The following is a 23540-nucleotide window of genomic DNA, read 5'->3' as shown; positions in this document are numbered from 1 at the left end:
TATTTTTACAATTTGAGCATAAATTATTCTAGGTCATTTAAGCCATTTTTTAACATGTTCTCCAAATCATATGATACCTAATGGAAGTAAGAAGCGATGGGATTCTCTCAGAAAAGGACTAAGAACCATGGCCCAATGGCATCTGAAGCTCTAAAGAGGCATTTTCTGGTGGAATTTTTAATCTTTAAATTATAGAAGCTCTGTGGTTGGTAAAAAGAAGATATATTTGAGGAAGTAGATGAAAGAGACAGGTAGGTAGGTCAGGAGTTGTGAAATGTTTTGAATAATTAGCCTCAAATGAGGCTCAAAACACCAGAAAGCAAGGGATTTGTCTGTTTTGTTAAATTAAGTATCTGTCTTCTATACCTTAGAGAGTACTTGGCACATGATAAGATACTCAATAAATATTTGTTGAATGAATGAATGAACTGGATAGCTCTTCACTGCAAATTATACTAAGGGATTCTCAGAACAAGACAGCTAGTCAATCAAGTCATAGAGAAGATTCTCCACTGGATTTAGAAATTTACCATCCAACCCCAAAAGTAAATCTTCCATAAGTTAATAATCACACACACACACACACACCCCTAATTAGTCACTTATTTACCCAACTGGTGTATATAAAGAAAGAAATGTCTATTCTGCCTTTCCTATATATGTACTTCAAGGTACCAAATGGCTGATGAAAAGAAGTTTCACCTTATAGAAGTACCCCAGCAAAAAATATAAAAGGAACAATAGAGTTAGATTATAGACACCAATGCATTATTTGAACTAGGCAATAATTATCAATGGCTGCTAACTTCACAGAAATAACCAGTGCCTCCTGGTAAGTTTACAAACCCGTATTAAGTACTGTTGGACAAGTATTCTTGAGTGTGATCAGGCCTATAGCTCTACCTACCCCTTTAGAGGAAATACGGGAAGAAACACAGAGAGAAACATTAAATGACACTTCAGCAAAATCCAGAGTGTGGAAAACACTGTAGAAATTAAAACAAACAAAAACTCAAGTTTCTTAAATAAATTACAAGGAAAAAGAAAGAGAACATCAGTAGATTAAAAGAACCCTAAGAGATAAAGAAAGGGGGGGTAATCAGAAGGGGGAATGAAACATGAGAGACTATGGACTATGAGAAACAAACTGAGGACTTCAGAGGGGAGGGGGGTGGGGGAATGGGATAGACCGGTGATGGGTAGTAAGGAGGGCACGTATTGCATGGTGCACTGGGTGTTATACACAACTAATGAATCATCGAGCCTTACATCGGAAACCGGGGATGTACTGTATGGTGACTAACATAATATAATAAAAAATCATTAAAAAAAAAAAAAAAGAACCCTAAGAAACATTTTAACCAGGGGGCTGGGTGGCTCAGTTGGTTAAGCGTCTGACTCTTGATCTCAGCTCAGGTCTCGATCTCAGGGTTGTGAGTTCAAGCCCCATGTTGGGCTCCATGATGGGCATGGAGCCTACTTGAAAAAAAAAAACATTTTAACCAAGCAATGCATGAGCCTTAATTAGATCCTGATGCAAACAACTGTATTAAAAAAGACATGGGGATGGGTGGGGTAATTGTGAATACTAACTGAATATTTGAGCACATGAAGGAATTATATACATGTATATACTGAAACGTAATTATTATATAACTATATATCATTATAAATATTATTATGTAAGTATATAATTGTTATACAACTACATTATAGTTATTATATATGTACACACACACATATGTATGTACTGAAATATTTACAGTTAAAAATGACATGAGGCCCAAGATTTATATCAGAATAAGAGGGATAAAGTGGGATTATGAATAAGACAAGATTGGCCATGAACTGATAATTACTGATATTAGGTGGTACATGAGGACTCAGTGTATTTACATATTTTTCATTATATATATATAATTGTCCCTCTTTTTGCATATATTTGAAAATTTCCCATAATTAAATACTAAAAATATTTCTTAAAGATTTTATTTATTTATACGACAGAGAGAGAAAGGAGAGAGAGCACAAGCAGAGAGAGCAGCAGGCAAAGGCAGAGGAAGAAGCAGGCTCCCCACTGAGGAGGGAGCCTGATGCAGGGCTCAATCCCAGGACCCCGGGATCATGACCTGAGCCGAAGGCAGACGCCCAACAGACTGAGCCACCCAGGTGCCCATAAAAGTATTCTTAAAACCCACCAAGAAACAAAGCAAACCTATTTCCAATTATTTTTGCAATTAATAAATATTTATAATATTAAGTAGTTATATTACAATTATACTTGGAAATAGTGATAATTCATTCAGAAATAGTTATAAAAGAAGTCCTTACAAAGCAAGGAAAAAGACCATTCAATTTGTAAACAGAAACCTAAATTCTTAGAACATAAGAAAATCTATAAAATTTTAACTAGAATCAAAAATTTAACTGGCCTAACATCACACCAGTCCAATAACCAAATCTAATATTCCAGACTTATAAAACATTGTTCCGCTCTGAGCAGAGATATGCTTAAAAGCAAAACAGTATCAACCTAAAGAATCATTTTTCCTAATCTTATGAGTATCTCAAGAATAAGTGTATAAAAATATGACTTTATAAAAGGAAGATAGTAAATATGCTCTCTAGAAATGTAAATGTCTTGAGAATAATAGAGATACACTTTTAAACTTAATTTCCTTAAAACTAAAATGCTATGATAAAAATATGAAAACTATAACAATCTAATTATTTCCACCTTAACACATTTTTTCCTACATTAAAAAAAATCAATAAATATTTTTCTTTCAATTACTGACTAAAAAAGCATTTTAGCAATATAAATACCTGATGAGCATGTACAATTTTTGTATTATGATGACATTTTAAACAGTTCATCTGAACTATTTCCTCCCCCCAAACCCGCCAAAATAGATTAGCACTGAAGGCACATATACCCATTAAAGAAAAAATGCTGGGACACTGCCAGAACAGCAGGGAACTGTAAATGTGCCAAGATTTTCAGGCAGCAAGATGAAATTTCAACAGGAAAAGCACTAAAAAATTAGCTAAGTTCAATTCCATTTTCTTTGTAAATGTCAAGATATTATCTCTCTAGGTCTTCCTAAGATCACATATTCAATCAAGAAAAAAAAATTTAACCCTCTGCATAATCTCACGATTCTATACACCACTGAATGCTGGTGATAATCAAGAAAGAACTCATATTAAATAAAGAGGAGTTCGAGGAGCAACATTCTGAAGGAAGGAAGGCTAATAATAATACTAAAGGGAATTTTTTTTTTTTTTTAAGATTTTATTTATTTATTTGACAGAGAGACAGACAGCCAGTGAGAGAGGGAACACAAGCAGGGGGAGTGGGAGAGGAAGAAGCAGGCTCCCAGTGGAGGAGCCTGATGGGGGACTCCATCCCAGGACCCGGGGATCACGCCCCAAGCCGAAGGCAGACGCTTAACGACTGGGCCACCCAGGAGCCCCTAAAGGGAACTTCTGATTGCCTGCGATAACACAAGGATGTTCCCATGTGATACAAATCTAGTTTGGTTTTTTTTTTTGAAAGATTTTATTTATTTATTCGACAGAGATAGAGACAGCCAGCGAGAGAGGGAACACAAGCAGGGGGAGTGGGAGAGGAAGAAGCAGGCTCGTAGCGGAGGAGCCTGATGTGGGGCTCGATCCCATGACGCCGGGATCACGCCCTGAGACAAAGGCAGACGCTTAACCGCTGTGCCACCCAGGCGCCCCACAAATCTAGTTTTAATCTGCAGATCCTAGTCCTCTTCCCTCAAAGTTGGTTAACTAATTATTACAGGGAAAGGTCATCACAGCATCTACAAATAAAATATGTGATCATATTATAGAGAACTGTCCCTCCTTATAGCTTGTGGAATTAGTTTTACGACTTTATAGTCAATGTCGCGCGCGCGCGTGTGTGTGTGTGTGTGTACGCGCACATGATCATGTACACGGTATATATATATGGGACAGATTTTAAATGACATAAAACATTTGTTTTAGTTTACAGTGTAAAACATAGTAATTTGATATATGTATATATTGTGAAATGACCACCACAATAAATTTAATTAACATCATCACCTCTCATAGCACATAGTTATGATTTTTTTTTCTTATGATGAGCACTTTTAAGATCTAATCTCTTAGCAGCTTTCAAATATACAATATTGTTAACTGTTGTCACCATACATGCCTAGAACTTACTCTAGGAAGTTTAACCTTTTGCCCACTTTCACCCATTTTGCCCACACTCCTAATCCTCCAGCACCCACCCGCCCCCTTGCTTCTGGGTAACCACCAACCTATAGAACACACTCTTTTGGTGGAGGAAAAAAGCAATCTTGGTACCCCAAAGGGCCACAAATGTCATACCAGAACCTAGCCTTTAACAAGATTATATCTTCCTTATTCTATTGCCTACCCTATAGCTAAAGATGGAACTACCAAAAAAAAAAAGTCAACAGCAAATAAAAGAGAAAGGAGAAGGGTCTGAATTATAAACTATCTGGAAATGTTTCCACAGTGATTAGTCCTTAAGCCTTGCATCATTCCTATGGGGTAACTAGGGAATTAGCCTCATTTATGAAGTGAAAACCTGAACCAGAAGAAAAGTAAGTTACTTGTATGCATTTCCCTTTAGGTACCTCTGCTTAAACTCAGTGTCATGAGGTTGTTCTGAGGTGGAAACAAAAGGTGTAGAAACCTACAGACACAGAGACACAATCCCAGAACAGAAGAAGCACAAGGACTGTTAGCCCTCGTCAGTATAGAACAGCAGCGGCCACCACTCACTAAGCATCTGCCATCTACCTGTTTACCCACATCCAGTCACTGAAGCCTCAACACAGCCCTGTGAGGTAGGTGTTACTTCTGTTTTGCAAATGTGAATGTTGAGGAAGAAAGGTTAAATAATTTGGCCAGAGTAACACAGCTATTCAGTAGGGGCACCAGGATTTGTACCTAGGACTAACTGACCCCAAAAGCCCCAGCTCTTCCCAATCCCTGCCATATCTCCCACAAAACTCAGTCTCTCTTAACACCTGATAACAGACCTGCATTACACTTGTGCTTTACACACGCTACTACGACAAAGAACTACTGTGAAAGATATGCCCATTTCACAGATGAGAAGATGAGATTTAGAGAGCTCAATATGACTCCCCATGGCCACAAAAAAGCAGCAGGGAGATTTAATATGGGTCTCTCAGGCTATCACGTCCATGCCCTTTCCTTTTATCAGGTTGCTTTCAAACTTTATTTTCTAGGTATTTCACACATGCTAGAGACTCTATCATATGGTGATAACTATTACTACTTCTATTTAATGAAAGATTGTGATAATCCCAAAACACAGTGGTATTATCCTCATTTTACAGAGTTTGGAGAGCTTGGAGAACTGGATCAAGATACAGAACATACAGGCGGCACAGACAGAACTTAAGCCCAGTCTGCAGAAACCCAAGTGTGTACTTAAAACCCAGACACTGCCTTTCGGACATGGTTATCTCTATGAACAGTCTTAGAAACTTCCAAACAGGAATCATTCAGCCAACACCTTAACCTGTTTACATCATTATCTTTTCCAAAGACACTAAGCTTAAAAAATGACCAAATTTAAACATGAAAAAGAAACTAATTGTGATACAGAAGACAGTGCAATACAGAATTATTAGGAACAGAACATTAAAAAAGAGTCAATGATGAATTTTTGAGGAATAGTCAAAAGGACTGAAATCAAGAAATAAACTCGAGTTTATTTTGTTGTTCCTGATCAAGCAACAGAATGTAATTTTCAACTACTATATTTTTCTGTTTCTAAAAATGTCAGATTTACTCATGATATTCCAAAAATTTCAGAACTTACCACACATTATCCCCAAGGCTGTGCTAAATACCGCCATATATCCAAAGTAAAATGATGTTTGAAATAAGCCATACATTCTGAAATAAGACAAAAAATATATATAGTGTATCTGTTTTTACTTTCAACACAGGGCCTTAAATTCTATTTATTTCTTTTTAAAAACTGAAGTACAATTAGTTGACACACAATGTTACATTAGTTGCAGGTGTATACTCAGCGACTGAACAACTTTGATGGGACAAGTCTATACATTATGCTGTGCTCCCCACCAGCGTGGCTACCATCCATCACCATACAGTGCTTATGACGATACCACTGACTATATTCCCCATGCTCTACCTTGTATTCTTAAATTCTGGCATTTAAATGACACCTTCAGTTTCCTAAATACAAAGTGAGAAAATGTCTCCACTTACTTTGTTTTGAAAAAATAGTAGTAAAAGGAGTACATGTAAACATAGATCGCAGTTGATGCAGCAGAGAGAAAACTTGTCCATTGCCTGAAAAAAAGGTAACTCTTTTGAATGAATGGCACTGAAACAGACTTTACACCAAAGAATTTCATAAAAACATCCTTGAAAATTCTGTATTTTTAAAAACAAATGCATGTAGGGGCATCTGAGTGGCACAGTTAATTAAGCAGCCAACTCTCAATTTCGGCTCAGGTCATGAGATCGAGCCCTGTGTTGGACTCTGCCCTAGGTGTGCAGTCTGCCTAAGATTTTCTCCCTCCCTCTCCCTCTGCCTCTCCCTCCAAAACCCCCCCTCCGCCCCGTGTTCAAGCTTGCTCTTTCTCTCTCTCTGTAAAACAAATAAATATTTTAAAAGATGGGTACAGATGGCATTTAAATATATCAACAAGGAGAAAGCCTAAGAATTGGAAGGAGAGATCCTGAATTTTGTCAGATACCCTATTATAAGTCACCTTATATAAACCACAGCCTTTTTCAGAACTGTCTTCTTTTGTTTAAAATGCAGCAATCCTTCCTCATAAAGTTCTTAGCACATCAAACACTTTGTAAAAATACATAACAGTGAGCACTATGAGTACAAACACTATTTTTTGGCTGATTATACTTTTCCTCTAAAATCTTCATCTTTTTTATAACTAAAAAAAAATTCCTATACTATCTTAAGGAGCAAAATTTCTATACAGATCTTTTACTCTACTTAATACACTTTAAATGGCATTTTACTTGAAAATACAGAGTGCCTTGAGGTTCCTCCCCAACCTAAGTACTTACCACCTATAATCCTCTGCATTTAGTAGAAAGTATGTGCACACGATGGTCACACAGACGGTCACAATGCACAGGATGACCAGCACCAGCATCATGAAGCCGTAGACGTAATAGATCTTATATGCCCAGAAAGAGGTGAAGATGAAATACCTAAATAAAATGCAATTTTTTGCTTTATTTTTGCTTTATTTTGCTTTATTGCTAAATTTATTGCTTTATTCTTGAAGCTCACCCCGCTTTTGCTAAATCTTACATCTTAGTTCTCACTTTCGTCATACTTAATTCTCAATTATTTTCTTTCAAGTAACTTCCAACTCTCTTACTCTTTTTTATCTATTAAATCCTCCAAAAATCTCTCAAAAATATTTTCTTGGATAATCTTTCAAGAACAGATTTTTTTAGTAGGGCATTCATCTCTAAGCAAACTGAATAAATTAGAAGCTTAAAGGAGTAAAATGTGGCAAAGAAAAATGAAAATAGCTAAAAATTCATATCTGTAAAATAAAGACAATTCCCTCATTCTTTCATTTTTTCTGGATGCAACACTATTCAAGCAATGTATTTTATACTTTATAAAACACCTTAGTAAATTTTTTAAAAAGTAGGTTTGAAAGAGTAATAACGTACAAAATTACGAAAATAAAAATAATTAGAAAAAGAAGCCTAAAGGAGCTTCCTGCTATTTTTGGAGGACACCAAGAGGTGGCATTAACATTTTACATGAAGAACAAGACTCTCACTCTAATTCCATTCCCCAAGTCATCAGTAGAAAAGGGTCTTTTAGCCTCTTTTCTTTTTCTTGTTCTCTTCTGTTTAGCTCACTTATTTGTCACTCATTCTTTCAACAGCTATTTAGAGGCCCTACCACATGTCAGAGAAGCAGTGAGAACAGAACTGTGAAGATGACACAGTCTCCTCCACCCTCAGGGACATTACCGTAAGAGGGCAGCACCAGTAAGAAGGTAGTCATGATGCTCCATGACATGTGCTTTATCAATGCACCCAAGAGGGGCATCTTACTGCTTTGCTTAAGTGGGGCTCTGGGGAGAAGAGGTGGTGAGAAGAATCAAATAAGGCATGTGGGGTAAGGGGAGCCAGAAGAATATTCCAGGAATAGGAAGAGCAAAGGCAAAGCTTACACATAAGGGAATTCACTGTATTTAGAAAAACTCAGAGTAACTGAGTATGGCTAGAACTTCAAGTGAAGGGGTGAGAGCTAAGAGATGCAGCTGGAGAAGCGAATGAGGCCAGATCCTATGTTATGAAGATCCTTACTGGCTATGTTATGGGGTTGGCACCTTACCTCAATGAAAATGAAGAAAAGTCTTTAATAAACAAGTGATGTGATCAGATTAACACCTTAAAAAGATCACTGTGGCTACCAAGAGGAGAATGGGCTTGAGGGTGGTCAAAACAGAAGAGAATTTAAGGATACAGCAGAGAGGCTATCCAATGGAATGGAGTACTTGAGAAAGCAGGAAGAGATGTGATCCAGAAAGTACCGGGAACAGGGGTAGAATGGAAAAATAGAGTGGGTGAGGATACAAGCCTACAAAGTACCAAAGAGGCTCCTGAACTGGCTTTATTAAACCACAAGCTAGAGTGACACACACTCCAGTCCCTCTATGGTACTAATACCCACAGCACATTCACAGCTGGTAGGTGACCACCAGGGGTGGCCTAAATCTATGTCAATTGTGCTTGTTAGTGTAATTAGATAGCGTAATTGAATATGGCACACACCAATACACATGACAGCAAAAAGGATGCATGATTTCTATGAACATTATGTTGAAAGTTTTGGAGAAATTTAATAAGGTGAGTCACTTAAAAAAACAACATGAAATTAGGTATGGGTGAGACAACTATGAAAATCTGGGAGAGAAATGTATAAATCTAGAAGGATTCTGCACTTAGAATGTTTGTTTTTTTTTTTTAAAGATTTTATTTATTTGACAGAGATAGACAGCCAGTGAGAGAGGGAACACAAGCAGGGGGAGTGGGAGAGGAAGAAGCAGACTCCTAGTGGAGGAGCCTGATGTGAGGCTCGATCGCATAATGCCAGGATCACGCCCTGAGCCGAAGGCAGATGCTTAACGACTACGCCACCCAGGCGCTCCTGCACTTAGAATGTTTAAGATAGGTCTTAATGTTCTTGTTCCACTTTTAAAACGCTGGAAACACAGAAGATACATTATGAATGTCAAAGGGAAAATGATGGAAACATTGACTAGATATAAATCTGGCTCTATATTTTTAAAAAATGAGCGAAAGATGTACCTTGAGTTGTTTTAAGTTAAAATAAAATGTTATGTATGAGTCTTTTAATAATTCCCTTACATGGGCCAACTTTCAATTAACCAGTTATCAGATCCAATCATGTCTGTTAAGGAGATGTCCACTATACAGGAAAGAATCAGCAGTGGGGCATCTGGAAATGTGTAAGGGAGTTCAGAGTAGTCACAATGACTGGCATTTTTGTGGGCAAGAACCAGAGGTATATGACTGCAGTTCTTGAGAAAGAAGTGTCTTGCCTAAAATGCAGAGAGCATTCCCATCAAGGAACACTGGGATACAAACTGAGAAAAGAAAGACTTAATTTTTGCAGTGGTGATCAAGGATGCAGGTATAAAGCATAGTACCTGGGCACCAGGTGGCATATCTTCCACCCACAAACACATACACATTTCCCAGCACTCCTGCAGTGGAAGGAGACCGGGAATATATGTATCTGAAGACGTCAAAATCTAAACTGACTGGTAGGTAATGGTTTACCTAGTTCCCCAGGCCCTCAGAAATACTTTAAAAATACAATAAAAATCAGTAATTCCATCTATCCTGCATGTAATCAAAGACTGGTCTAGTAGTCTTTAGCATGCATTGTTTGATTTCTAAGATCTCCTGTTAGGTGAGAAGGGTCTAGAATATAATACAAAACATAAATTTCACCCAAATACTTGAGACCACGCAGAAAACTGCTTTTAGGTAGATTATGTTAGATTCCTTTTGGGGAGCCACGAAATTAGCAGACTAACTGTTAGATGCCGTCCCATCTACTGATTCTACACCTACTCAAACTCCTAAATTCTCGTATTACAATCATATCCCTCAAAACATAAACACATTGCCACAACTTACATTTCAATAAAGATTGAGCCAAAAGGTAGAATTCCTCCCAGGCAAACAATAACTGCAGGCTCCATAAACCTGGAAAATATTAAAATTAGCAATAAACTTCTAGTATGATTTTCACATTATAATATATAAATCCAGATAATAGAAAGCAGATGCTTGGTACTTAAAAATAATCTAAGGGATAGAAACAAGCCAGTAAAAAGAAAAACAAAAATTCAAAGAGGTTACAATACAGAGGTAGCACTTCAAATCAGCCATAGGTTACAGTCAAAGTTCTTTCTCGCATAAGAGGCAGGTAAGAATTTGGGGAATAGAAATTCTTGCCACCAACAAACTCAGGAAAAACTCTTAAGTATTTGCTTCTGTTCTACATCTCTCAACAACTTTTAAAAAGTTTATAGGCATTTATTTATAGAAAGCCATAGGAAAAGTCCTGAGAGCCCTATCTGAAATAATGTTTCCCAAATTGTGGCCTTGCCATCTCCTTGGTCATGCTTTCCTTGGTTCAGTAATTTCTTTTCCTGTGAATTACAACAATTAAGGTATTACGAGTTCTGGGTTACACTGGAGCCAAAGAGTGAATAAAAAATAAAATTAAAACCTCATTCATTCACTCAACAAACACATATTAATGCAATTGGTAATTCTCTACCTGGAATGCCTTTTCTCGTCATACTTCTCCCGTCAGCACTGGCTCCAGCATTCTCCCCGTAAAGCCCTTCCCAAGTCTCCCAGAAAGAGGTAGGTCCTTCCCCCATGCTCACACTGCCTCTTGAACGTACTCTGTGGCAGCACCTAACCACACTACCTGGAACTGTGTAATTACATACATATCATACCTCCCTAGATTATAAACTCTGGCAGGCAGAAGCTATTCATCTAGGTATGCCCCATGCCCCGCACAGTATCTGGCACATAAGATATGAAACTACTATCTCTGGCATAAACAAACTAAAAACCCAAGAAGAGGGGAGCACCAGGGTGGCTCAGTCAGTTCAGCATCTGACTCTTGGTTTTGGCTCAGATCATGATCTCATAGTCATGAGATGGAGCCCTGCATCAGGCCCCATGCTGGGACTGCTTGAGATTCTCTCTCCCTCTCCCTCAGCTCATCCCCCCCGCCACGTGCATGCATGACATATACGCTCTCTCTAAAAAAACAAACAAAAACTGAGAAGAAATTGAAGAGTCTGAAAGCTGAAAAAAACAAATCTTAAAAACCACTTAATCTAGTTTTCTTTCCTCCTTTTATAGGAATCCAAGACCCATAGAGGTTAAAAAATGATCTGCCCAAGATAACACAATCAAAGAAAGCCAGATCTAGTATTCAGATTTTAGATCCCATGTAACTATATATGGAAAATAAAGATACACATGAGCCTCCCTCCAACTAGCTGTGACCCATGGTTTGCAAGGCCACGTGTTGTTCCTTCCTCTCTTTCACCAGCCCTAGTGACCTAAAGTCTAATCTTGATTTGAAAGAGAAAATGGACTTTAAAAAACAAACTACAGAAGTTCTCACAATTACCAATCTAAGAAAAAAAGGAACATGGACAATCCTAAGACTAGAACAGATCACCCTCCTTTAAACTATACGTGCTATTTTTACTCAGCCTCCATTTCTATAAATGACCTCCAAGTGTACAAAAGACATGGTATATGTAAGTATCTGAATATAAATTATGTCTATTATTAAGGTAAAATATCTAGGAACAAAGGCTTTTCAATATATATCCCTTATTATGAATATACAGAGTCTAATGTGCAGCTACTCTTATGAGATGGAGGATGTAATAAGTGTATATATGGTAAGATTGTTCTATTTTTGTCCGCTAGTAAGAATCAGGAAAATGAAGAATGCAGACTAGCATAAATCAGCACTAAAACATTTAATTTACTAATTTTAAATGGCAATATATTTATACAAGTTCACATTTAGTTCAAATTTGAATTATGAAATTTAGAAATATATTAATGACATCCCGTCTTATGTCTGGAATTTGAAAAAATACAAATTATCTTAAGTTAAAAATCCATCAAGAATCATATTTTCAAAGTTGATCAGTCAGATAAACTCTAAACTATGTGTATACTGCTGCAATTAAAGAATCTCTTCAGCTGTTTAACAGAAATACTCATCATCCTTGGTCAGGATTAATCTTGAATACTGGGAGGTCCTCAAGAACACATTTTGTGCATAAAACGTGACAGAATGTATTTGAGAGATCCTATACTATCCCTGAAGTGAAGACAAAGAATATTAAGTCAGTAAATTGTTACTGGTCTTAGTCCTAATTCATCTCTCAACTGGTACGATATATGTGGCTATAAATATGTGTCAGTGTTATTTAGAATAATAAAATATCTGGAAAGGAAAATGAAATTATAAGCCTAGGGTTGTCAAACATTTTCTATGAAGGTTCAGATAGTAAATATCTCAGGGTTGGAAGGTGATACGGTCTCTGTCTCTGATGCCGCAGTGTGAAAGCGTCACTGATAATACGTGAACAAACAGGCATAGGTAGGTGCCAACAGAACTCCTCTTTCAAAAAAAGGCAGCAGGTCAATTTTGTCCCATATACAAAACTGTTGCAGCTTTAGTTCCCGCCCAGGTAAATGCACTAGTGTACTTATCAAAGCATTTAATTTATCTGTAAATGGCACCAATATTCAGAAAGTGAAATAAGGATGTAATTGCTTACTACTACTACAAAATAGGTTGAAGGAAAAAGTAAAAAGACAATTCTTAAGTTCAAACTTAAGACAGTCATTCTTATAAATAAATGCCAATTCTAAAAGTTATATATACATATAGCCTTAAGAATTTCTATATTGTGAGGAAAAATGACATAAGATTTAGCATTCTCTTTACCATTTTTTCTCCGGTATGGGACGAGGCACAGCATTGACACGACAAGGAAAGTTGGGCTGACCTGACAGATTTCGGCCAAGTATTGTACCAACAAGATTTAGAGGAAGAATAACAAAAAAACAGATGCAACAAACGGCCACCTGTAAATTAAATTAAAATGTGTATGATTACTCAGAATAACAATAAAAATAAAGGGGACACTTAAAAATTTAAACACAATTTGACCACAAAATAAAATGTTTAAGTTCAATATAGGCTAAAATTGTATAAGATATACACTAATGAAAAGAGGCAAAGAATGTGCCTTAAAATATTAGAATTCAACTAAATACAAGTCAAACTGCTTCCCACCTCCCACAGTTGCTCACGTTCCCCGTTCTCCCATGTGCTCTCTGCTGTGGCCCTTTTTTCTCTCCTGATGTCACTTTCAGCTGTCATGTTTCTAACATATCCTTTATCTTTTCTCATTATAACCAACTTATTGACTTGGTTGCATTTTATTGAGCTCAGAGAGCTTTGCATGTTATTTCCCCATTTTACAGATGAAGAAAATGAGACTTACAGAAGCTAAGTAACCTCCCATGCCCACAACGCTAGCACCCAGACCAAAACCTCAGATTCGATCTCCCTGTCTCAGAGACTGTGCTCACTTCCACTCCACAATGCCTCAGGATCTTAACAACACAAGCTTATCTCTATTTACGCACAGATGGGTCATTACTAAAATGGCAGGGGTATTTTCCTGCCCATCAGCAGTTCAAAGTCTAAAGTTATAGGGAAGACCATATAGAGATTCTAGAACCAAAGTGGTCAGTTAGGAAAATAATTACTTCTGTGAGTTTTTTCTTTATATAAATCTGGGTACTCAAGGACACACACTGAAGCTCTTTTCAGCCAGCATCTGGTTAAGATCACTTCACTCTGAACTCCTACAAAATGGAAGGACTGAACGGCCTCTAAGATCACTTTCAATTATACATTTTAGGGTTCTAATAAAAAGTAAAAGTGAGAAAAGTTGAAAGAAGATTGTGAAGAAACTAAGAGAAATGAAGAAGCATGGGGTAGAAAATCCACAGTTATTAAATGAGAAGAAGAGGGTCTATTTTGAAGCAACATTAATAAAACCACATCTTCATTATATCCGTGTGTGTGTGTGTCTTAAACAAGCCAAGGGGAATCACCATCTTTCTTCCAGATAAAATTTGTATAAATGTATGAGAGTTAAGAGCCTGGAATCCCATTTTAAGGAGTAGGCTTAGGAACTCAAATTATTGGTATCTCAGTTTAGACCTACTAATAATATGAATTTATGCTCATATGACAAGAATATGTAAAACATAAAAAATAAGCTGTTTTTAAGATACATTAATCATTAGAAAATATTGCAAATTATACATTGTTTCATAAATATCTGGCGGATGAATTGTCTCAATTTTTGCTGTTGACAGCTTTCTTATTATTGAGATTTGCTACCATTAAGTATACAAGACCCAAAATGCTAACACACTGTAATAAGACCTATGTATTTCCTTCTTAATTTACCAGAACTCTAATTTCAAATATGAAATGAAGAGAAGTTGAAGAAAATACTCCTATGAGGAATGACATGGTCTAGAAGAGTGGTTTTCAAATTGTTCCACAGACCCCTCAGGTCCTGCTGAAGAGCTTCAGGAATTCCACAACCATTTAATTTGAATATTCTTTTGAAAAGTGTTCTTAAAAAATATTTTGAAGTGTCATAAAAAAATACACAGATTCAAATGAGTTCTGTACCAAATATTAATAAACTGAAGCTACCATAACAGGTTAACTAATTTTCATACAAATCTGAGAATAGTTTCTCCTGCTAACAACTCTGTGTACAAATTTGGACTTCTTACAAATGTGCTGTTGATTAGGAAGGTTCATGATGCTACACTGGTCTTTTGTTCTCCCTCCCTTCCCACCAATCCAATTCAGGCCTGCACACATTTGTTCACTCAAAGTTGTATAAGCAAATGCACTACAGCACATGTGTGTGACAAGCCAGTAAGTGGCAAGTGACGTGAGGGCATATATTGCCTGTGTGCTCGTACAAAGCATAACAATAATCAATAGAGGACACTATAGAGAGTTTCATCAAGACATTATCAACTGTTTTTCCCCTTTTCTTGTCTGTTTTCTTATACATGATAAAAAATGTAAGCAGTTTGTTAGAAACTGTTAAGAGACTGAACTGTGAAACCAATTTTCTATTCCTTTGTGTTAAGTTCTGGATGGGTTTACTTGAAGAATTACTCTGAGATTGTAAGGCAAGCTGTTAAAAAAAAAAAAAGTCATATGAACTAAATCATCTGTGATGTCGGGATTTTTCTCAAGACTGATATTCAACCAAATAAACTGGTTACTGAAGAAGATATGACTGACTCTTATTCATACCCTTTTACATTAGATCTGTATTTATCACAACTTTATTGCTTCTCATTAAATTGAGAATGTTAAAATACTGAATTTACAAAATTTATTTATACTAAAAGATTCATGCTTATATCTGTTTTCTATATTGGGCTTCCACAAAGTTTCATTTAAAAATGAAATTTAGTAAGGGCGCCTGGGCAGCTCAGTTTGTTAAGCATCTGCCTTCAGCTTAGGTCATGATCCCAGCATCCTGGCATCAAGCGCCACATCGGGCTCCCTGCTCAGCTGAAAGCCTGCTTCTCCCTCTCCTGCTCAACCTGCTTGTGCTCTCTCTCTGTCAAATAAATAAAAATCCTTTCAAATAAATAAATAAATAAATAAATAAATAAATAAATAAATGAAATTTAGTAGCTAAAAGTTAAAAAAAAAACCCGTTAGTCTAATACACTGTGAAAACTCTGGATCTCAAAACAATATAGGGCCCTCCCCTAGTCTCCTAGCCACTGTTCCTGGACCACTAACAAAAACAGGCAGTGGGGGGAGGAAAGACTTTTCCAGGTTGAGGGCCTCCACTATCTACAATAAAAGCAAGTTAGAAACAAGTAGTGCCTATCAGTACTTAATATCCCAAAGATGTACCAACTGGTCAGCTCTTCTAAATCTCAGTCATAAACCAAAATTTGGCTAGTATTTATTCTAGCTCTGCTTCCAGACTGGCCCTTTACGAAATCCATGGCGTGACTGCAATGGAAAGGGAAAATGCATTCTGAGATGAGCTATTTGCGAATGCTAAAGAATATAAATGTTATTTATGGTGACAGACAGTAATTGCTTTTAGGTAAGGTGATTCTCAGGAAATATACTGTCTTATCAGTCATTATGCATTTCTTCAACATCTGCTTAGACTAGACAATTTTTATCACTACTTTTCTACCTCATACATTTTATGCCTTTAAATCTATATAAAAATTACTGAGCTTCAGTTTAAGCATTTCAACAATAAGATCTAATAATCAGGGCATCGCCAACTCAAACACAAATGCCCATAAGAAGTTTATTTATTTTATGAGATTATTCTCAATATGCTCATAAGTAACTTCCCACTCTGCTTTTTTGAACGTCAGTACTCTAACAGAAGAAACACTGGATTTGAGGTTAAAAATGTATCTGATGACCCAGCATCATTCTGATACCAAAACGAGGAAAAAAGAAAATTACAGACCACCATCTTTCATAAATACAGATATAAAACCCAACAAATTGTAGCAAATGGAACCCAGCAACATACAAAATAAATACATCATAACAAACTAAGGTTTATCAAAGGAATGAAAAATCAGTTTAAGATTCAAAAATCAATCAATATAAGTGACCATACTACCAGACTAAAATATGAAAATCATGGATTATCTCAAAAGATGCAGAAAAGCTACTGCAAAATCCAACCTCCATTCAAAACAAAAACAAAAACAAAAACAAACTCTCAGCAAACTAGGAGCAGAAGGGCCTCACCAACTTGATGAAGGGCATCTACAAAAAAAAAAAAAAAATACAGGTAACTCTATTTGATGGCACAAAACTGGATGCTTTCCCTCCAAGTGAAAGAATAAGACAAGAAAGTCTGTTCTCATTGCCTCCGTTCAACACTGCACTGGAGGTTCTGGCCATTGCAATGTAGCAAGAAAAAGAAATAAAAGGTATACGGATCAGAAAGGTAGAAATGCAAGTGTCATTACTCACAGATAATATGATAATCTATGTAAAAAATCTTTAGGACTCTACAAAAAAAGAAAATAGAGCTAGTAAGTGACTTTAGCAAAGTTGCAGAATGCAAAGCCAATATACAAAAATCAATTGTTTTTTAATACACCATCAACAAACAATCTGAATTTGAAATTTAAAAAATATCATTTACAAATAGCATAAAAGAAGAAAATACTTAGGTGTAAATTCAATAAAAGATGCACAAAATTTATTATTATTATTTTTTAAAGATTTTATTTATTTATGTGACAGAGAGACAGCCAGCGAGAGAGGGAAAACAAGCAGGGGGAGTGGGAGAGGAAGAAGCAGGCTTCCAGCAGAGGAGCCTGATGTGGGGCTCGATCCCAGAACTCCGGGATCACGCCCTGAGCCGAAGGCAGACGCTTAATGACTGCGCTACCCAGGCACCCCAGATGCACAAAATTTAAACACTAAAATCTACAAAATGTTGCAGAGAAAAATTAAAGATACCTAAGTAAGTCAAGAGCTATGCTATGTTCTATAATTAAAAGACTCAATATTGTTAAGATGTCAATTCTTCCCAAATTGATCTATAGGTTCAATACAATCCCAATCAAAATCTCAACAGGTTTGTTGCTGTTTTTTTTGTTTTTTTTTTTGTAGAAACTGACAGGGTCATTCTAAACTTTATATGGAAATAAAAAGAATCTAAAAATACCAAAACAAAGTTGAAAAAGAACTGATTTCAAAACTTACTGTAAAGCTATAGTAATCAAGACAGTGTGACATTGGCATAAAAACATGCAAAATTAATCAATGAAAGAGAACAGGAAGTCCAAAAATAGATCTACATTTATATGATCAGTAGATCAACAAAAATGCTAAGGCAATTCAGTGGAGAAAGCATAACTTTTTCAACAAATGGCGTTGGAACAACTAAACAGCCATAAAAGCAAAACAAAACAAAAACCTTGACCCTTAACTCATACAATATACAAAATTAACCACAAATGAATAATTGACCTTAAATGGATCATATTTAAGAGCCAAAACTATAAAATTTCTAGAAGAAAACACAAGAGAAAAGCTTACTGACCTCTGCCTGCAAAAGGACAGAAAAGCACAAATCATAAAGAAAAAAAATCAATAAATTAGTTAATTACTTTTGCTCTTCAAAAGATACTCTTAAGAGAATGAAAAGACAGGCCACAAAATGGGAGAATATACTTCCAAAATAAGTATAGGACAAAGGACTATTAACTACAATACACAAAGAACTTTTCCACCCAACAAAATAACAACCTACAAAAAACAAGCCCAAGATTAGAACATTCATTAAAAAAATAATAGGGATGGCAAATAAGCACACAAAAATATCTTCAATATGATTAGTTATTACAGAAATGCAAACTAAAACCACAATGAGACACTAGTACATATCCACTAGAATGGCTAAAATTTAAAAAAACTGACCACATCAAGTGCTGGAGATGATGTGGAACAACTGGAACTCTTATACAATACTAGTGGGAATGTAAAATGACAAAACCACTGTGGAAAAGTTTAGTGGTTTCTTCTTTCCTTTTTTTTTTTTTTTTTTTACTATAGTTGACACACAATGTTATACTTTAGCATAAGTTTCTTAAAATATTAAACTATCATATGACTCATTCCATTGTAGTTATTTGTCTAAGACAATTGGAAATATACCCAACATGAAAACTTGTATATGAATACTCATAACAGCTTGTTTGTAATAGCCAAAAACTGGAAATAACCCAAATGTGCATTACGGGATAAATGGGTATACAACAGTGGTATACCCGTGGAATATATGGAATACTACTGAGCAATACAAAGAAACAAGCTATTAATACATGCAACATCAATAAATCTTAAATAATTTTCTGAGTGGAAAAGGACAAAAAAGAACATACTGTGTGATTCTATTTAGGTGAAATTGTAGGTAACGCAAACTAATCTATGATGACAGAGAGCAAACTGGCGGTTACCTGAGGAGGAGGGAGGGAAGGAAAAAGGAGGATAAAAGGGGTGAATTACAAAGGTACACATCAAAACTTCTGGACTTCAAAATACCTTTTTTTTGATTGTGCTGACGGTTTCCCAAATATGTACATATATCAAACTCATCAAACTGTATACTTTAAATACATATAATTTATCATATATTAATTATACCTCTATACGGCTGTAAAAATATACAGACCAAAAAAAACCATAAAACATTCTACATTCACCACTCTCAGATTAAGCTAGAATTTCTCTTGGCAGAGAAGATGGAAATAAAGAAACAAAAACAAATCACCACCGCCAGCAGCACCACCCCAAACAAAATGTGATTTAAGTCAATTACCCTGCAAGAGTGCTGGGTTTCTGCTCTGTAAAACAGGGATGATGCATGTATCACCAGCTCTGCCTATCTCTTTGGGTTCTTCTGAAACCAGATTAAGATAAGGGGTATGAAAAAGGTTTGTAAACTACAAAATGCTACACAAATGTCTCTGTCCTTATTATAATTCATCTTGTCAAATTTGGCATATCATTTCAGTCAGGTGAGATCATTTTAGATGCTGTCTTCACCATTCCATATTATTAGTTTCCTCCCCGATCTCACATACTTTTTCACTTTAATTATCAAATCACTATGCCTTTATACAAATTAACAATTACTTGAATCGGCCAAAGTCAAGAGTCTACTGAAAAAGAGTATGTGACATATTATCAGGAATATCATCCCAATTCTTTAATTCTATAATTATTTAATTACACGTCTACCTGACTGTACTATTCCACCTACATTTCTCTATCTCGTCCAACAAGATCAATACTTTATATTCCTTTATTCTTCTTGTCTACTAAAACCTACCAAAAAGGGGAAATCAAGTTGTTCTAGCATTTTTGCTTTAATAAATCCATAATGGCTCCTAATATTCATTGTTTCTGTGATTTAAAAAATAAATTTTAATAACATTCTAAAATCTTGTGCTTAATCAAGTTCACCACATTTTGTAAGGTAGAATCCACTTTCTTCCTTTCCCTTCCGGAAAAGTAAATTTGCTTATGTCCAGTTTTACAATGCTTCTGTTCCCTTACACAGTTATTCAAACATTACTCATCAGCATGATCTCTCAATGTGTCTAAAGGGTCACTTACATAAGCAGCAAACTTAACAGCTAAGGTGGCTGGGTACTCCTGTACCATCAATCCCCCTACCTATCCTAGGCTTCACTTACCCGTTTATCAGGGATTATTTTCCTCTTATTTTTTCTTGTTTAAAGATTATTTTATTTAATGAATAAAAAGAGAAAGAATGGGTTAGAGCCATTCTTCTTTCACTCTGTTATGTCATTGACCCCATGTAATGAGCCTGTGGTCTTGCTATGAAAATATCTTCACAAATTCTTACTTGCCTTAGCATTTATCAAAAGTTCAGGTTAGTTAATAGAGTTTGTCTAACACTATTTTTATAGATCTTTATTATTCTTTTACACTTAAGTATACTGTATTCTTCTCACAATCTTTGAGAGATCATAAAATAGTACCTGTCCATTAATCTTGGCCTCCATTTTTTCCTCACCGTGGTAATTTCTGATCACATATCATGAATTTCATTTTTGAGAGCCTCCAATTGTTAAGCCATTTTCCCAGTTACTGTCCAAGAGTTGGCTCATGAGAGAGCATTTCCCTAAATATTTGTGAAATTGGATTTCCTAAAACCTATGGCATATTTCTGATAATGTTCAAGATGTCCCCCCCCCAAACTAAAACAGATCTGAAGATGACAAATACACCATGGTTCACTCATGACTCGTGTTTCTTCTCCACCAACTATTCTACCCACTGAGAGACAAAACAATAAAGTATAATAAGTCGAGGATTAATCAGTTCATGCTGAGCTTAATATTAGACTAGAGGTTATTAGTTCCTACGCTACTTTGCAACTTTGAGTTTTAAAACTCTGCAACTAGTTCTTTGTCCCTTGAAAGCCTACAATAACATCATACCTAGGATCCGAGATTTATAGCCCACAGAAGACTTCATGCCTAAAATTTCTTTTCAGAACATCCTGAGAAACCCTTCCTTATTCCCAAGAAACTCTCACAGGACCAAAAACCCTGGGTATAACAGATCATCATTCTTGAACAAATTCCCAAAAGAAAAAGATTTTATCTTCCCAGAATCAACCTGATTTCCAGTGCATTCTCTCCCTTTCCCTTTAGCCAGGCTAGACCTCTGGCCAGAATGCTCCAACTTCAGGAACAGGTATCTTTGTCTCTGGACAGTCCATGAACCCAAATTTTATTTAAATGCTCTCTTAATCCTCTTTTTTTTTTTTAAGATTTTATTTATTTATTTGACAGAGATAGAGACAGCCAGAGAGAGAGGGAACACAAGCAGGGAGAGCGGGAGAGGAAGAAGCAGGCCCACAGCAGAGGATCCTGATGTGGGGCCCGATCCCACAACGCCGGGATCACGCCCTGAGCCAAAGGCAGATGCTTAACCGCTGTGCCACCCAGGCGCCCCTAAATGCTCTCTTAATCTTCTTGTAATACTCTCTTGACTTTAGGCATCATCCCTTAAACCTAGGACACTAGATATCAGCTCAGATTATTACCACCACCCTCTACTTATGTTTATCTTTATTAAGCTAAGAAGATTGATAATTGTTCAACAAGTTTAATCTGACAAGGATTTAATGGCTTTTATGTGTAATTAGGTAGAGTTGAGCAGGAAAGTTGGGAGTCCGAAGACAAATCTTTCCCATTTTCAATCTTCTCTTGGGCTAGTCCTGGTGACAACAGCAGTATTCTGACAAAATTCCAGATCCCTGGCGGGCAAAATCCCTATTATTCAGGTGCCTTGATAGGGCAAGTCAGAAGCCTGAAGTCACTTTTACCAAGGTTGGCTTAAATCCTCATTGTGAAATATCTGAGAAAACACAGTACTAGGGACAAGATCACCCAGAGAAAGGGCTCAATGTCCAAGAGATCAAAGGAATGGGGACAGAAACAGCTAAAGCCTGGGGAAGAGCATATAGAAATATCTGAAGACTCTGATTTTCAGACTAGGGCGTTCAGTTAAGTAGGGGCACCCAACTTCTCAGAAACAAATACTCTAGAAGTCTTTCAGCTGACAGATCCATTCACAGATGCTGGGAAAGAGCACTGAAATTATTAAAATTCCCAAGGATTCTAATATGTACCCAGGGTTGAGAACCATGGAGTTTATGAGACTATATAACCACTTCCTTCATAATGTCAACAAGTCAAATAACTAAAAATACAAATTTCAGTAGTTAAAACACTTAATGAACAGATAGGTCAAACATTCACTCAAGTTCTTAAATTTCATGTTCTAAACAAATTTTGATACTTTTAAAAGGAGGAAAAAAGATGTTAGATCACACAACTGATTAAAACTTGAGGGCAATGGAATGTCTTTCACTTAGCATTCCTTCACTCCAAATTAGAATGCAAAGTAAGAACATGATATTATAGGTGCCTGTTAAACACCAATAGCCAGTCCTTTATATACCAAAGATCAATTTTATAAACTTGCTCAGTATAAAGCCTAAAACTGTATTATAGTAGTTATTTATTATTAAATTATCTAAAGGCAAATTACATGAATATTAACATTTAAAACCCCACTTACGAGTGGTAAAATCTACAATTTACAACGAAGCAACTTTAAAATATAATTTTCACCACATCTATTCAAAACTTCAAGAGGAAATTATAGCAGAATCTGAATTTTCATTTTTAAAGCACTATGAAAATAATTAATTCAGCAGATCATCTTTAAGAAGTCCTTGACTCTATTACAGATTCTTTCTGATGGCCTGGAACAACTATAAAGCAAATTATATTCCAGTTCTGAATATAATTAATTACTTTACCCTTTCCTAACTATTATCATTCACCTTGGCTTACAAAAAACAAAAACAAAAAAACAAACCAAAAAAAAAAACTTCTTCAATTTTGAAGCAATTATCAAAAATATTCCTAACTAAAAAGTATCAAAGATTTAGTAAAAGTGTATATGCAATGTCTTTGAAAAATCTGGATTATAAAACAAAATCACCCGGAATTTTTGTGAAACCATTTGATAACTCCCACATAACTGAAAGAAAACCAAAACAAGATTAAAATTCAGAAAGAGTCCAGTTACAGTTTTGCCACCATCTGAATGACCTTGACCAAGTTACACAGCCTCCCTGAAAAGCAGTAACCACCCTGCACCCTGCTAAGTGTGTATATGAGTGTAC

At 36.0% G+C, this 23540-nt stretch overlaps 1 protein-coding gene across 1 annotated transcript in view; it reads right to left on the bottom strand.

Annotated features, from left to right (window-relative positions):
* TM9SF3 (transmembrane 9 superfamily member 3) overlaps nucleotides 1-23540 on the bottom strand; it is a 70668-nt gene that overhangs the window by 4498 nt on the left and 42630 nt on the right. Inside the window, exons 10-14 of the mRNA XM_040624262.1 lie at nucleotides 13130-13269; nucleotides 10261-10329; nucleotides 7126-7272; nucleotides 6298-6381; nucleotides 5882-5958 (exon numbers count right to left, since the gene is read on the bottom strand). Of these exons, the coding sequence (XP_040480196.1) occupies nucleotides 5882-5958; nucleotides 6298-6381; nucleotides 7126-7272; nucleotides 10261-10329; nucleotides 13130-13269 (517 nt within the window). The remainder of the gene's footprint in view (nucleotides 1-5881; nucleotides 5959-6297; nucleotides 6382-7125; nucleotides 7273-10260; nucleotides 10330-13129; nucleotides 13270-23540) is intronic.

Source organism: Ursus maritimus, unplaced genomic scaffold (assembly GCF_017311325.1).
Source record: "Ursus maritimus isolate PB19 unplaced genomic scaffold, ASM1731132v1 scaffold_7, whole genome shotgun sequence".
Taxonomy (NCBI): Eukaryota; Metazoa; Chordata; class Mammalia; order Carnivora; family Ursidae; genus Ursus; species Ursus maritimus.
The sequence above is the reverse complement of the archived record's forward strand: the minus strand, read 5'-3'. Positions and strand labels throughout refer to the sequence as shown.